Raw genomic sequence first — 11,792 nt, 5'->3', positions numbered from 1 at the left:
TTCTCTCTCTCTGAAAATCCAGCCCTACTTGCATTCTTTATAGAAGTTGGTACTCACGCGGGTCAAGAAGTAAACAAAACACCAGAACAGTAATAAAGGCTGACTCGTTCCTCTAAAGCATTATTATGACTTTTAGGTACATTTCATCTACTATTTAGTCACTCATATCATATATTCTTTGCTACCTTTAGAGGAGGATAAGCTCATGCCTTTGTCCTGGTGTCTCGATTTTTCCTTGACCAAGGCGGTGCTGTTGCCGCCTTCTCTGGTCGGGTAGCCGTTGAGATTATGTGGGTCTATTGCCCAATTAGGCAGTTCTACAACAACACCAAAAAGAAACATCACCAGATGAACAGATTGAATGAATTCTTTGACATTTCTTGGTCAATTCGCAAAACTAATGTGGAATCATATACATATTGATCATGCAGTCACAACGCCGCTCCGGTATCCTCCCAAAGTGCCCATTTCGCTTTGTTTTCGTAACTTAGTACAGCTTGATGCCGACAGACTTGTTCTGGGTGTAGTTGGCCAGAGCAGCCTCGCCAAGCTCGCGACCAATACCAGACTCCTTGTAACCACCGAAGGGGAGCTGATGGTGAAGCATGTTGTAGCAGTTGACCCAGACGGTGCCGGCCTTGAGGCTGTTGGACACGCGGATGGCGGTGTTGATGTTCTTGGTGTGGACGGCGGCAGCCAGGCCGTAGGCGGTGTCGTGGGCCAGGTTGATGACCTCCTCCTCATCCTTGAACTTGGAGATGGCGCAGACGGGGCCGAAGATCTCCTCCTGCATGATCTTCATGTCGGGGCGGACATCGGAGAAGATGGTGGGCTTGATGAAGTAACCCTTGTCGCCGAGGCGCTCACCACCGGTGAGGACGGTAGCACCCTCGTCCTTACCGGACTGGATGTAGCTCATGATACGGTCGTACTGGAGCTGAGAAACCTGAGGGCCCTGGAAGGTCTCCTCGTTGAAGGGGTCGCCGACCTTGTTCTCCTCAGCTCGCTTCTTGAAGGCGGCAAGGAACTTGTCGTAGATGGCCTCCTGGACGTAGATACGGGTACCGGCGCAGCAGCACTGTCCGTGGTTGTAGTAGATACCGAAGTTGACCCAGTTGATGGCCTCATCGATGTCGGCGTCGTCAAAGACGATGTTGGGGGACTTGCCACCAAGCTCGAGGGTGACCTTCTTGAGGTTGGAAGAGGCAGCAGCCTTCATGATGGTTCGGCCGATGACAGTGGAGCCAGTGAAGGCGATCTTGTCAACGTCCATGTGGGCGGAGAGGGCGGCACCAGCGGTCTTGCCGTAGCCGGAGACGAGGTTGAAGACACCAGCAGGGAAACCAGCCTGCTCGACGAACTGGGTGAAAACAAGGGCGGAGAGAGGAGTCTGCTCAGCAGTCTTCATGACAATGGTGTTACCGGTGGCCAGGGCAGGGCCGATCTTCCATGCCAGCATGAGAAGAGGGAAGTTCCAGGGGATGATCTGACCGCAGACACCAATCTGTGGGGAGCTTGTTAGTGCCGGCACATGGATGAGGCTGAAACCTGGGGAAGGTTTGGGGAAGAACTCACGGGCTCAGAGCGGGTGTAGTGGAACATGTCGGGGGCGATGTCGATGGTCTTGCCCTCGATCTTGTCGGCCCAGCCACCATAGTAGCGGAGGCAGCCGACGACGGCACCGACATCACCGCGGGCGTTGGTGATGGACTTGCCGTTGTCGAGGGACTCGACGGCAGCGAGGAGGTCGAGGTTCTTCTCGGCGAGGTCGGCGAGCTTGAGGAGGAGGTTGCCTCGCTGCTGGGGAGTGGTCTTCTTCCACTCGCCCTCGAAAGCCTTGCGGGCAGCGGCGACGGCCAGGTCGATATCCTTCTCGGTACCCTCGCAGATGGAGGTGATGGTCTCCTCGGTGGAGGGGTTGATGACCTCGAACTTCTTCTTGTCGACACCCTCAACCCACTTGCCGTCGATGAAGAGGCCGATGGGCTGCTGGTAGGTACCAGTGATGGGGGTGGAGAGCTCGGTGGTGAGAGGAGCCATTGTGACTGATGTGTATAAAGAGGAAGAGGTATTGGGTATCTTGGGAGGAGTCGAGGTATTTGTAGGAGAGGATGAGAGAGGATGATCTGGAATGAAGAAAACAGAATTATCGACGACGAGGACGGGAGTATTTATCTTTGAGCTCGACGCGGGGTTTTCGGTGCTCGATGGGAGTTTGGAATGGGGGAGGGGTGCGGGTGTAGTGTGGCATCCGCAAAAGAGAGGGGGTGCAAGATTTTGGCCACAGAGTGACGCCAACCTTTCCCCGCAACAGCCTCGCCTCTCTCGAGGTTCCTCGGCGTGACAGGGGTTAGCTACGGGGTACGGAGTACCGGCCTCTTTGCGGCGGGCGGCGGCGTTGAGAGCGGTACCCGTTCGCCCCCGTAGGTTAGCTATGATGGAGCGGCCGGAGGACCTTTGCGGAGTACAGTAGTGGCGGTGGTGGGCTGCGAGCTGCGGGTTGCACAGCTGGTTGCTGTAGTAGTCGGGATACAGTAAGAGGAGAATTACGTTGCGCCTCCGAGTCGGTACAGGTGGTTTAGTGAACGGTAGCACACCAAGAGCGGCTCAAGGGCATTCTGTTTTTTCTCCTTGTGCTGTATCTCCCCTCCGCCGGAACCTCCACCGGAACCCCAGCTTCCCAGTATCTCAGACATGAGCCGCAGATGCGCTTTAGGTGAGCAAGGGTACCATGTCGTGGGTGTGTATGCCAGCCATGGTAAACTCAAACTCGGCCAGTGCAGGCTGATGACTTGTTCCATGCCATTCACGCCTTTGGTTGCCCAACACATGCCGCCCTCTGTTGCATTGAAGGCTCTGGATATTCTGCCTGTCTGCCTGTCTTGGAAATCACTGCTTCTTCATCTCCCTCCCCCCGCCAAAGTGGATGACAGCAAGGAACGGCTCCGCGAATCACAAGAGCCGGCCCTGGACAGGACCAGGCCAGCCGCCACCGAGGGCCATCAAGCTTCCCCGCAACCGGTGGCCAATCAAGCCGGGGCCAGGAGACGGAGGAAGATGGGGACCCGCCCCGAGCAATACCGCCCTCGACTCGACTCGGACAGAGGAGAAGAAGGTCGACAGCGGGTGTGTGCGTGTCATGTCAAAGCTCAGATCAAACCATGTGTCAGAAGTGAGAGGATCTGGTGGAGTGCCTGTGTCTACTACAGTACTGTAGATTCCTCTCTCCCGTTGCCCTGCGCCCTGAATTGTGATGTGCCCGACCCTGACAAATCAGTGCATGCAGAGCCCCGGAGCCGATCCAACCTAGGTACCTACATGGATGTCTGTCGACCAGGCGCCGCAGTTGAAACGAAGCCATGTTGGGGCATTGAATCCGCACATCAATGTCCAGATTTCCGGACATCCAAACATCCCGTATGAACCTGGCAAGCATATGTGTTGATGACAGCTAATGAGATGGATACTATCGCCATCAACTCGTCTGACCCTGTCCTGAGCCGCACTGCAACCGCAGCATTCTGCTCGGACTGGAGGCGAGTAGAGCAAGACGTACGGTGTCTGCATGTTCCTTCCATCCATATCCCTCATCTCCCCAAGCCCAGCCCAGCCCATCTTTCCCCATCCCGCATGGCTCCCGCATGGCTACGCACCGCTTTGACTCCTGTAACCTGGGGCAGATCAGCCGACCATTGCCTAAAATGGCCGCAGCTTGAACCCTCCAGCGTAGACGATTCTATCTTGTGCCTCGTGTGCCCCCCATCTTCTACAGTACGGAACCGCGTTGTTGCACGCCCCCTTCCCTTGGAGCAAGCCGCAACCGCCGCCCGCGTGTAAGACGAGCAATTAACCTACCTCCCTATGTACCGACCGACGAGCGTGGCATGTGTTGTTGATCGAGGTCTGAAAGTTGCGCTCTGCCGTGGTCCTTTCCTTCTAGCGCCGTCCACCCCACCTTGACGTCGTGTTTCCAAACCAGTCCGTCCATCGCTTGGTTGTTAGTGAGTGAACAGACCGTCATTCTACAACCACACGCACCGAGATGCACCGTAAACTGTGGTCCTCTTCGCGTGTTCCTGACCCGAACAAGACATTTTTTCCGTCTCCTTCTAGAGCGCCCCACTACATAGTAATCCTCCACTCGCTGAAAAAGGGAGCGGTTCAACAAAAAAAAAGATCTCTGTCTCTCTGGTTGCTGGGGGACGGAATGGGGGCTCCTCTCTTCTCCCTCGGCGTAAAGGGGAGCGAGCATTAACCCCGCACCACCAGAGAAAAAAATTGGAAGGGGTCTGATGATGAGCGACAAGCCAAGCGCCTTTTGCCATGCCATGACTGGCTAGATTCGACCAGTCTCCAATTCCTGGGGTTCAAGAACAAAGAGCCGTTCATCCTAGCCCTCCCTTGTCCGTGAAAGCGCTCCCAATCCTGTCTAGTCTAGTCTGGGACGGTTTCTGCAGGCCCCGTGACTTTCCGCCCAGCTTCCTCTAGGCCGACAAGGTCTCTTCTCACAGAACGAGTGTGAGTGTGAGTGAAGCTTGTTCGCGGACCCGCAGACTTGCTGTGGGCGATTGCGGCTCCGCTGCGTCTCCGTCTCCGTCTCGCCGGGGACGGCGGGGGCGGGCTCCACTCGATACGTACCTGCCTGCCTCCCCCCGCTCCCCAGCGCTTCTACCACCACTACACATCAACATTCAGTCAATCAACGACTGCCTCCCACATCTATCGAGGCTCAATCTGGTCCATGCTCCCTCCGGATTTCATCGTCCTTGGTCAATGAGTCGAGGCTTAGCGGCTCCTCCCCAGGATCCATCTCGTTTCCATCAACACCAACGGCTGGGACATCTCCAACAACACGGGATCCCCCTTCTTCGAGAGCCGCAAACACAAAACACATCATCACTTCCGCCTGCTCCGCATCAAGTCAGTGGCTGAACGGTGATATGGAAGTTGTTGTAGAGCCGCAATTTGTTGAGATTGGAGACCTACATACAGTCCTTTTTCAGCCCCAATCTGACTGAGAGCTAACCCTTAAACATACATGCCATGCCATGCCATGCCCTCCATGCCCATCCATCTCCAGCAGCAGCAGCATCTACGGGTCCGCGACTCCATGCTTCTACCCCGCCAGATCACTCTCATCCGTACGTTCTGCGCACGCCTCGATTGCATAACCCCACATCCGGGGGCCGCAGTCTTTCTCCTCATCCCCGGCATCAAGGGACTGGCCGTCGGGTCAGGGACCAACCAACGTGGGCGTGAGGATAGGCACGCACGTACCGGGTCCAGATAGGCAGATCTGACCCCAGACTTCCGTTGCGACGAGCGTCACGACAGACGACCGACACGACACGTTGGCTGGCTCGTTGCGGCTGCCACATGGACTGACCACTCGACGCCCCGTGTCCATCGCTCGTCCGCACCGGCCCATCCGTGGCTTAGTGGCCCCTGCTTTCCCTCCTGGTCAAAATGCCTCTCGAAATGGACTGATGTCTGGCTGCTTGACCTCCGAACTGTGACGGCAATCTTCGGAACTTACGATGGCCCCCTTATCCCCCAGATTCTCACCCCAGACCCTCAGCCCTTAACCCAGGGCACGGCCATCCCCGGAATCTCGCCCCAGACTCGCTCCCCAGACTTTCTTTCATCCTCCCCAGACTCTCAGGCCATCGGACCCCATGCTGTCGAGCTCAGACTCTGCGCGGTTTCTGACGCGGCTGCCGCCGAGAAACTGCTACTACTCTGAATCTTGCTCGTAGAGATTTAGATCTGCGAGAGAGATTCAGATCTGTGAGGTTTCCTCTCTGAGGGGTCAAATTACTGACTTGTTTGTCTCCTATGGTATCTCTGGCCGTCCATGCTCCATGACTCCTACAGACCCGTCGAGTATTCTCTCTAAGATGCCCGAGTTGGACCCCTGAAAATGGTCCGACATTGCCAAGGGCAAACAGAACCTGTCAGGCTTTTAGTGAAGCCCAGCAAGCATTCAAAGAGCTTGAAGCACCTAGGTTGTTTGACGCCAGCCGTCGGGAGGCTATCAAGCGACACGCACCCAACTCACCCAGGTAGGCACTACTCTTTCTCTCGGATACTGGCAGCGGTCTTCCAGCCAAAGGTAGAAAATTATTTCGGTTGACCTTTAATTATTTTCTATTCAACCGTTTAATTTGCGAGTATGCCTTTTCAGCCAATGACGTTACAGGCAATATCTGCGAATGGCTGTTGAGCTGCCAGTGATGAGGCACTGCCGACCTAAAGTCAGTGCAGCACAAATATGCTCAGGCAGTGAATCATGCGGGATGTTGCCTCGAGTTTACTTTCAAGTTCCCGTGCACTTCCATTTTCAATCCCCAACAATCATTTTTCAATCAACCGCATCGCACGCCGCCCTCGTGCACGCGCGCTCGATCCGAACTCCTCGCCATGGCCGTCCTCCCTGGAGTACCCCATGTATCAGTGAATGTCAGCGTCGCCGGAGAGATTGCCACAGAATATGAAGTCCCAAGCGATCAGACACCCATCATTGGTACCGGTCCAGAGCTTTCTGGTCCTGTTACCCACTGTTACATCGAGGCAAAGACCGGTGCAGAGTTCAGGATCGAATTGACGGTGGATTCTGCTTTCCATTTTCCACGATTCAACAATTCAGTCTCCCTTTTCGTCTACATTGACGGCATTTACCTGTCAGGCATTGTCGTGCAAGACGACACTCTTCTTGGACAATCATCTCGCACCGCAGTCGTCGCGGATGCATATTGTCGCCCGGAGGAAGAGGGTGGGCAGCCTTGTTTCAAGAAGTTCGTCTTTTCTTCCATCACCACAAGTATGATGCCCTCTATATTTATACGGGGTAATAATCCATGAGCTAATACGGGATACCAGCCGAGACCGGATCCGGTGAAGACATGACCAGCGAAATGGAGCGTGCTAAAGGTCTAGGGGTTATCAAGGCGGCTGTGGTGGCCGCAAAGACTGGTCAGCGAGTCCCTCGGATTCAAGTGCCCGGCATCCAAAGCCAAGAGCGAGAACTCCCGGAAAAGGCATTGAAGGGCAGAGAACTGAGCCATCAGGGGTCGTATGTTCTGATACCCCAGACGATATCGCTTGATTCACCGCTAAGAGATCGATTTGCAGCCTAGCAGTCAGCACCGCATCGCCCGTTTCAGAATGCACTATACTTCACAATCAGAATGTGCTCGGAACGATCTTCTTCCACTATCGATCCCGTGGTATGCTAGTGACCTTGCCTGGCGAGAGGGGTGACTGATCTGTGATACAGAAGCGCTTCAGCGGGAAATGATTATCCCACGGTCTCCATCAGCAGAAACACAGCCTCTAGCCACATCGTCTCCAGCTGATGCTAACCTCTCGAACCTCTCCGAAGACGAAATCCGGCGTCTAGCTGGGGAAAGACTGCGTGACCTTCAAGTAAGTCACTGCCCACGCCGCGAGCTGCTCCCTTGCCACAAGATTCGACCCGACGCAGTGTATTCGTATCATGTTACTAACTTAGGCGTCAGGTCAAGAATGAGTCCGGACACGTCAAGAGGGAGGCTGAATCTGTGCCATCAGTGGTCCGGCCTCTCAAGGTGGTCAAGCTGGATGATGGGACAGAGGCCATTGATCTCACCGAGGACGATTGAGGCAAAACATGAGGTTTTGGGTCTTTTCATCTGTGTGATTTGGCAATGGCGTATGGAATACGGATTAAATGTCTGACAAGGGCAGTCAGAATCACTTTGTGGCAAACACATGGCGTTTTGAGGAAAGGGAATTGACGGCGTATCAGTAGTCAACCACTATGATGAACACGTTGAAAGCATCTCGCTTTGTACTGCGAACTTCAGAACCAACAAGTTAATCTTTTTTTTTTTGGTCGAGTGGCGTTTACTGTAGTAGTCTGAACGTGGTCGAGGTTCTGTTCTTTCCCTGCAAAGAAATGTTGTCGGTATCTCCCCCTGATAGCCTCTCATGTTATTCCAGGTCAATGAAACGATCGAGGTAATACTTGACTACCTACCTAGTTGCAACTGACACCAAAGCCCGTGGGAGTAAGTAATGGGAGATGGGATGGGGAGAAAATCAGTTCAGCGTAGATGTGTAGGCTATTTGAGCCATTCGAGTACTCTATGGGCGTCGTTAGTATTGCTTGTATCGCATCTGATGGCTAATATAAGGCTGGTTGGGTTTGTTGGCCAGCAACCACGTTCCATTGCCAGCTTTCACTAACGCAAAAACCGATAGTAGGCCAACATCTAGTCTTGCTTACATACTTCTTGTACCATGGCATCGCATCCCATTTCTCCTTTTCGAACTCCATCAGTGCCTCACGAACCTGCTTGACAATATCCTCAGCTTTCGCATTGCCGGCAAGGCGAGAGCGGCGCTTTAAAGTCCGACGTGGTATTCTGGTGTTGATAGCACCGCAACGTGCTGCGCAGCATCTTGCTCGTGGTCTACATGATGCGAGGACGAGGCGGGTGTGTCTGAATGCCCTGAACATGGTTGTGTCTAGGTTAGATGAGGACGTTATGAGCAGGGAATATTTGAGGATGATGGATGAAGGCACATTTTAAAAATCAGGATTTTTTCTAAATTCTTACTCTGACATGACAGATTTACGGAAACTTCAATTGGCGCATGATGGCAACAACAATTTGATCTCGATGCAGTGGGAAACTCTCATGACCCTGAGAGTCTACATGTTCAAGTCGGGCCGCCCGCTTGCGACCACATGTACGTACCTTTGGCTCGGGCAGGGGTTGCGCTCCACGCATGTACCTGCAGCGATTGGTGCGAGTAGCTCCGGGGCTCCCTGCCAAGCCCGCCCAGCTTGAACCTCCTCCGTCTCCTTTCACCGAAACCCTCATGACGTTGCATCTCGCTCGACTCCTCAGCAGCTCCTGCTATCGCATCCATCTAATCGATCATCTCGCGTCTCCCGCGCTGTCGCCTCGATCCCGACAATGCCCTCGTGCGGAAATGCTGCACCTGCCTCCGCATAGCCGTCTCCAACTACGCGCTCATCGCTGAGCGGGCTGTCCTCTCCTCTCTTGCAATGGCGCCAGACGGACCGAGCAACATCCGCGTCTTCATCCGCTGGCACGACCAGACTGTCTTCGCCGGCGAGGAAGTCAAATGTACCATCACCTTTAAGAATGTCGCGCCAGGTCCGGGTCAGCCCAAGCAGCTGCCGCCGCAGTCGGAACGGAGTCGACTGGCCTCTCCTTTGCATGGGAGGCCCAAGTCCAACCATGGCTTGACCCCGCCGCCGTCGGCATCCTCGGGCAGAGGCCATCGTCGCTCTGCTTTATCTTTGAGTGTGCCGTCGTCGCAGACTCATAGTCGGTCGGGCTCAGTACAATGGCCGTCGTCCGCGAGCACAACCGATCGCCAGCCGGGACACTCCCACAAGCGCTCCGTCTCCATTGTCTCGATTGGATCAACAAGTACTGTCGAGGACCATCTCCAACGAAATGAAGTACCGACGCGACCTCAACGGCCTCATCGCGGCCACGGCCGTGCCTCTAGTTTACAGATTATCCCTCGGGCTCAGAATCAACCATCGCCCGGGCCTCATTCTGGTAGGCAGCGTATACTCGAGCATATGGCCATCGGCTAACCTTTGGACTGCTAGCATCATTCTCTCCTCGTTTCTCTAGCTCACCTTTATTCCATGCTTCATATCCCCCACCTGATCGATTTGGCCGAATGTCTAGACCACCCACAGCCCCTAATACACCAGCTCTTATCGGCCGAAGATCACCTAGGGCCTCTCCGAGACCATCACCGAATCCAGTACCAGAATTCCACTTCCCTGCAGCGCCGTCGCCAACCGCGGAGGCACCACCAAGCCTATCAAGATCAACAAACGAGAGCATGCTTAGCCCTAGAAATGGTGCAGCCGAGTTCAATGGTCTGGCTTTGCGCTCTAAAGATGGCGTTCCGACGATCAATGAACAGCCTGCTCCCGCTGCCCGAATTCTGGCAAGCAGCGGCGTCTTGGGAGGAACACCAAGAAGCAGTGGAGAATTTTACTCCGTCAGCAACAACTCGTCAGAAACCCTCGTATCGGAATACGTGACACAGCAGCCAGTACGGGGACACGCGCGGCCTCTTCGAAGAAGTCTCGGTATGCCATCTCCGCAGTCAAGAGCGCCAGAGTCGTTGATGATGGGATACGCCCAATTACAAGGCTCGTTCACACTAGATGGATCGTTGGTCAGCCTCAGCCCCTTTGACCAGGTCAAGAAGAAGGCCATTGTTGGTCAAGGAGGAGGCGTTGTTGGCCTCGAGTCCAAACGCGATAGTGGCCTCTTGGGAGGTTTCGGATGGAGCCGACTTAGCAGCTCACTGGGCGACTTTTTGGGTGGCGGAGAGCTCAGCACCATCAAGGAGATGCGTGGTGTGGCCAACTCGAAATCAGTACCTCTCCTTACGACACCACAGTCTATTCTTTTTGTCGATTTGCAACTGGCACCCGGAGAAAGCCGGGTATTTGAGTATTCGTTCCGATTACCCAAGGGACTTCCTCCAACCCACCGAGGAAAGTCTGTCAAGATTTCTTACAGCCTGGTTATCGGAACTCAGAGGGCCGGAGGATCCAAGGAACAACAGGTCAAATCCGTCGAGGTTCCTTTCCGAGTCCTTGGAAGTGTGAACAGCCACGGTGAGATCTTGGGGCACGATCTCATGAATCCCTACATCTTGCTCCGAGACCAAGCTCAGGTTAAGAGCCCATCGAGCACCGGCAAAGGAGCAAAGACGAACGGAGTGCAAGGACGGCAATCTTCGTTGAACGACTTCCTCCTCTACGTGGACGACCTGGTGCACAGGCCCCGAGATGAAAGCGGTAGCATCCTTCTCTCACCAACAGGCGGAGGAAACTCGAGACGACCCTCAGCCTTTGAGGATGCGGGCACTGCCCAAGAGGCAATTCATTTGGCGATTATGAGAAGCAACATGACGTCCGGGGGGCAGCAGAGCCCCAACCGATTTGAGATCGCCCGCAACGGACAACGAGTTGGTGTGGTTATGCTTACAAGGCCGGCATACCGACTGGGAGAAGTTGTTACTATGGCGATTGATTTTACAGATGCCGATATCCCATGCTATGCGGTACACACTACGCTCGAGACCTCAGAGAAGGTAGACGCGTCTTTGGCGATACGATCCGAGTCGAGCATTCACCGAGTGACACGAAAGGTACACTCATCATCATCTGAGGCAACAATGTACTCACGACGCGTCACATTTAACCCGACAATTCCGATAACCGCTACTCCGGAGTTTGTGACGAGCGGAGTGAGTCTGGATTGGAAGATTCGCATCGAATTTGTGGTGCCATCGCAGGGGAATGATTCCCCCGACAGCGTTGAGCGACTGGCACCTCACCCACTGTTGGAACAGATCTCTCAAGATGAGAAGGGTGGCACAGTACTTGTGGCCGTGGAGAATCTGATATGTGAGAGTTTTGAAATTGCGGTACCCCTGCGCGTCTACGGCGCAGTTGGGACAGGACTCGAGCGGCTTGAACGAGATGAAGCTTCGGAAGAGGGTCTTGTAGTATGATGGAGTTGGATTGACGGGTAAAACTGGGCTTGTGCTGTTGGATATTAACCATACTTATGGGGCGGATGTTGACTGGCTGAAGTTACACAGAATAGGGAGGGTGGAGGAGCTCCTGAAGATGGACATGCTGGGGATTAACAGAACATATACAACGGGGTATAGTCAGAATAAAAGACCATTCTGGGTTTATGGAAGCACGAGCCATTAGCATGAGCATGAGGATA

General features: G+C 54.3%; 5 protein-coding genes across 5 annotated transcripts; 3 read left to right on the top strand and 2 right to left on the bottom strand.

The window, feature by feature from the left end:
- Window positions 1-487: 487 nt before the first annotated feature.
- On the bottom strand, window positions 488-2,040 carry MRS44_001359 (uncharacterized protein; the record flags this gene model as incomplete). Its single annotated transcript, XM_046270505.1, has 2 exons — window positions 488-1,504; window positions 1,576-2,040. 2 exons carry the CDS (start codon window positions 2,038-2,040, stop codon window positions 488-490), a joined length of 1,482 nt encoding a protein of 493 aa, XP_046138377.1.
- A 3,022-nt stretch (window positions 2,041-5,062) lies between these two features.
- MRS44_001358 (uncharacterized protein) lies at window positions 5,063-5,743 on the top strand (the record flags this gene model as incomplete). The annotated part of the gene is made up of 3 exons (XM_065623664.1): window positions 5,063-5,141; window positions 5,193-5,255; window positions 5,307-5,743. The coding sequence occupies 3 exons, from the start codon at window positions 5,063-5,065 to the stop codon at window positions 5,741-5,743; spliced, it is 579 nt and encodes a 192-aa protein (XP_065480101.1).
- Window positions 5,744-6,420: 677 nt separating this feature from the next.
- On the top strand, window positions 6,421-7,640 carry MRS44_001357 (uncharacterized protein; the record flags this gene model as incomplete). Its single annotated transcript, XM_046280651.1, has 5 exons — window positions 6,421-6,820; window positions 6,880-7,072; window positions 7,132-7,226; window positions 7,277-7,425; window positions 7,518-7,640. The coding sequence occupies 5 exons, from the start codon at window positions 6,421-6,423 to the stop codon at window positions 7,638-7,640; spliced, it is 960 nt and encodes a 319-aa protein (XP_046138379.1).
- A 439-nt stretch (window positions 7,641-8,079) lies between these two features.
- On the bottom strand, window positions 8,080-8,500 carry MRS44_001356 (uncharacterized protein; the record flags this gene model as incomplete). Its single annotated transcript, XM_065623663.1, has 2 exons — window positions 8,080-8,124; window positions 8,267-8,500. 2 exons carry the CDS (start codon window positions 8,498-8,500, stop codon window positions 8,080-8,082), a joined length of 279 nt encoding a protein of 92 aa, XP_065480100.1.
- A 106-nt stretch (window positions 8,501-8,606) lies between these two features.
- Window positions 8,607-11,568, top strand: MRS44_001355 (uncharacterized protein; the record flags this gene model as incomplete). Its single annotated transcript, XM_046272523.2, has 3 exons — window positions 8,607-8,733; window positions 9,003-9,581; window positions 9,635-11,568. 3 exons carry the CDS (start codon window positions 8,607-8,609, stop codon window positions 11,566-11,568), a joined length of 2,640 nt encoding a protein of 879 aa, XP_046138380.2.
- Between the last annotated feature and the right edge of the window lie 224 nt (window positions 11,569-11,792).

The sequence above is a fragment of the Fusarium solani genome (assembly GCF_023522795.1).
Source record: "Fusarium solani strain SB1 chromosome Unknown bctg00000000, whole genome shotgun sequence".
Lineage (NCBI taxonomy): Eukaryota > Fungi > Ascomycota > Sordariomycetes > Hypocreales > Nectriaceae > Fusarium > Fusarium solani.
This window is presented reverse-complemented; position numbering and strand designations above follow the sequence as displayed.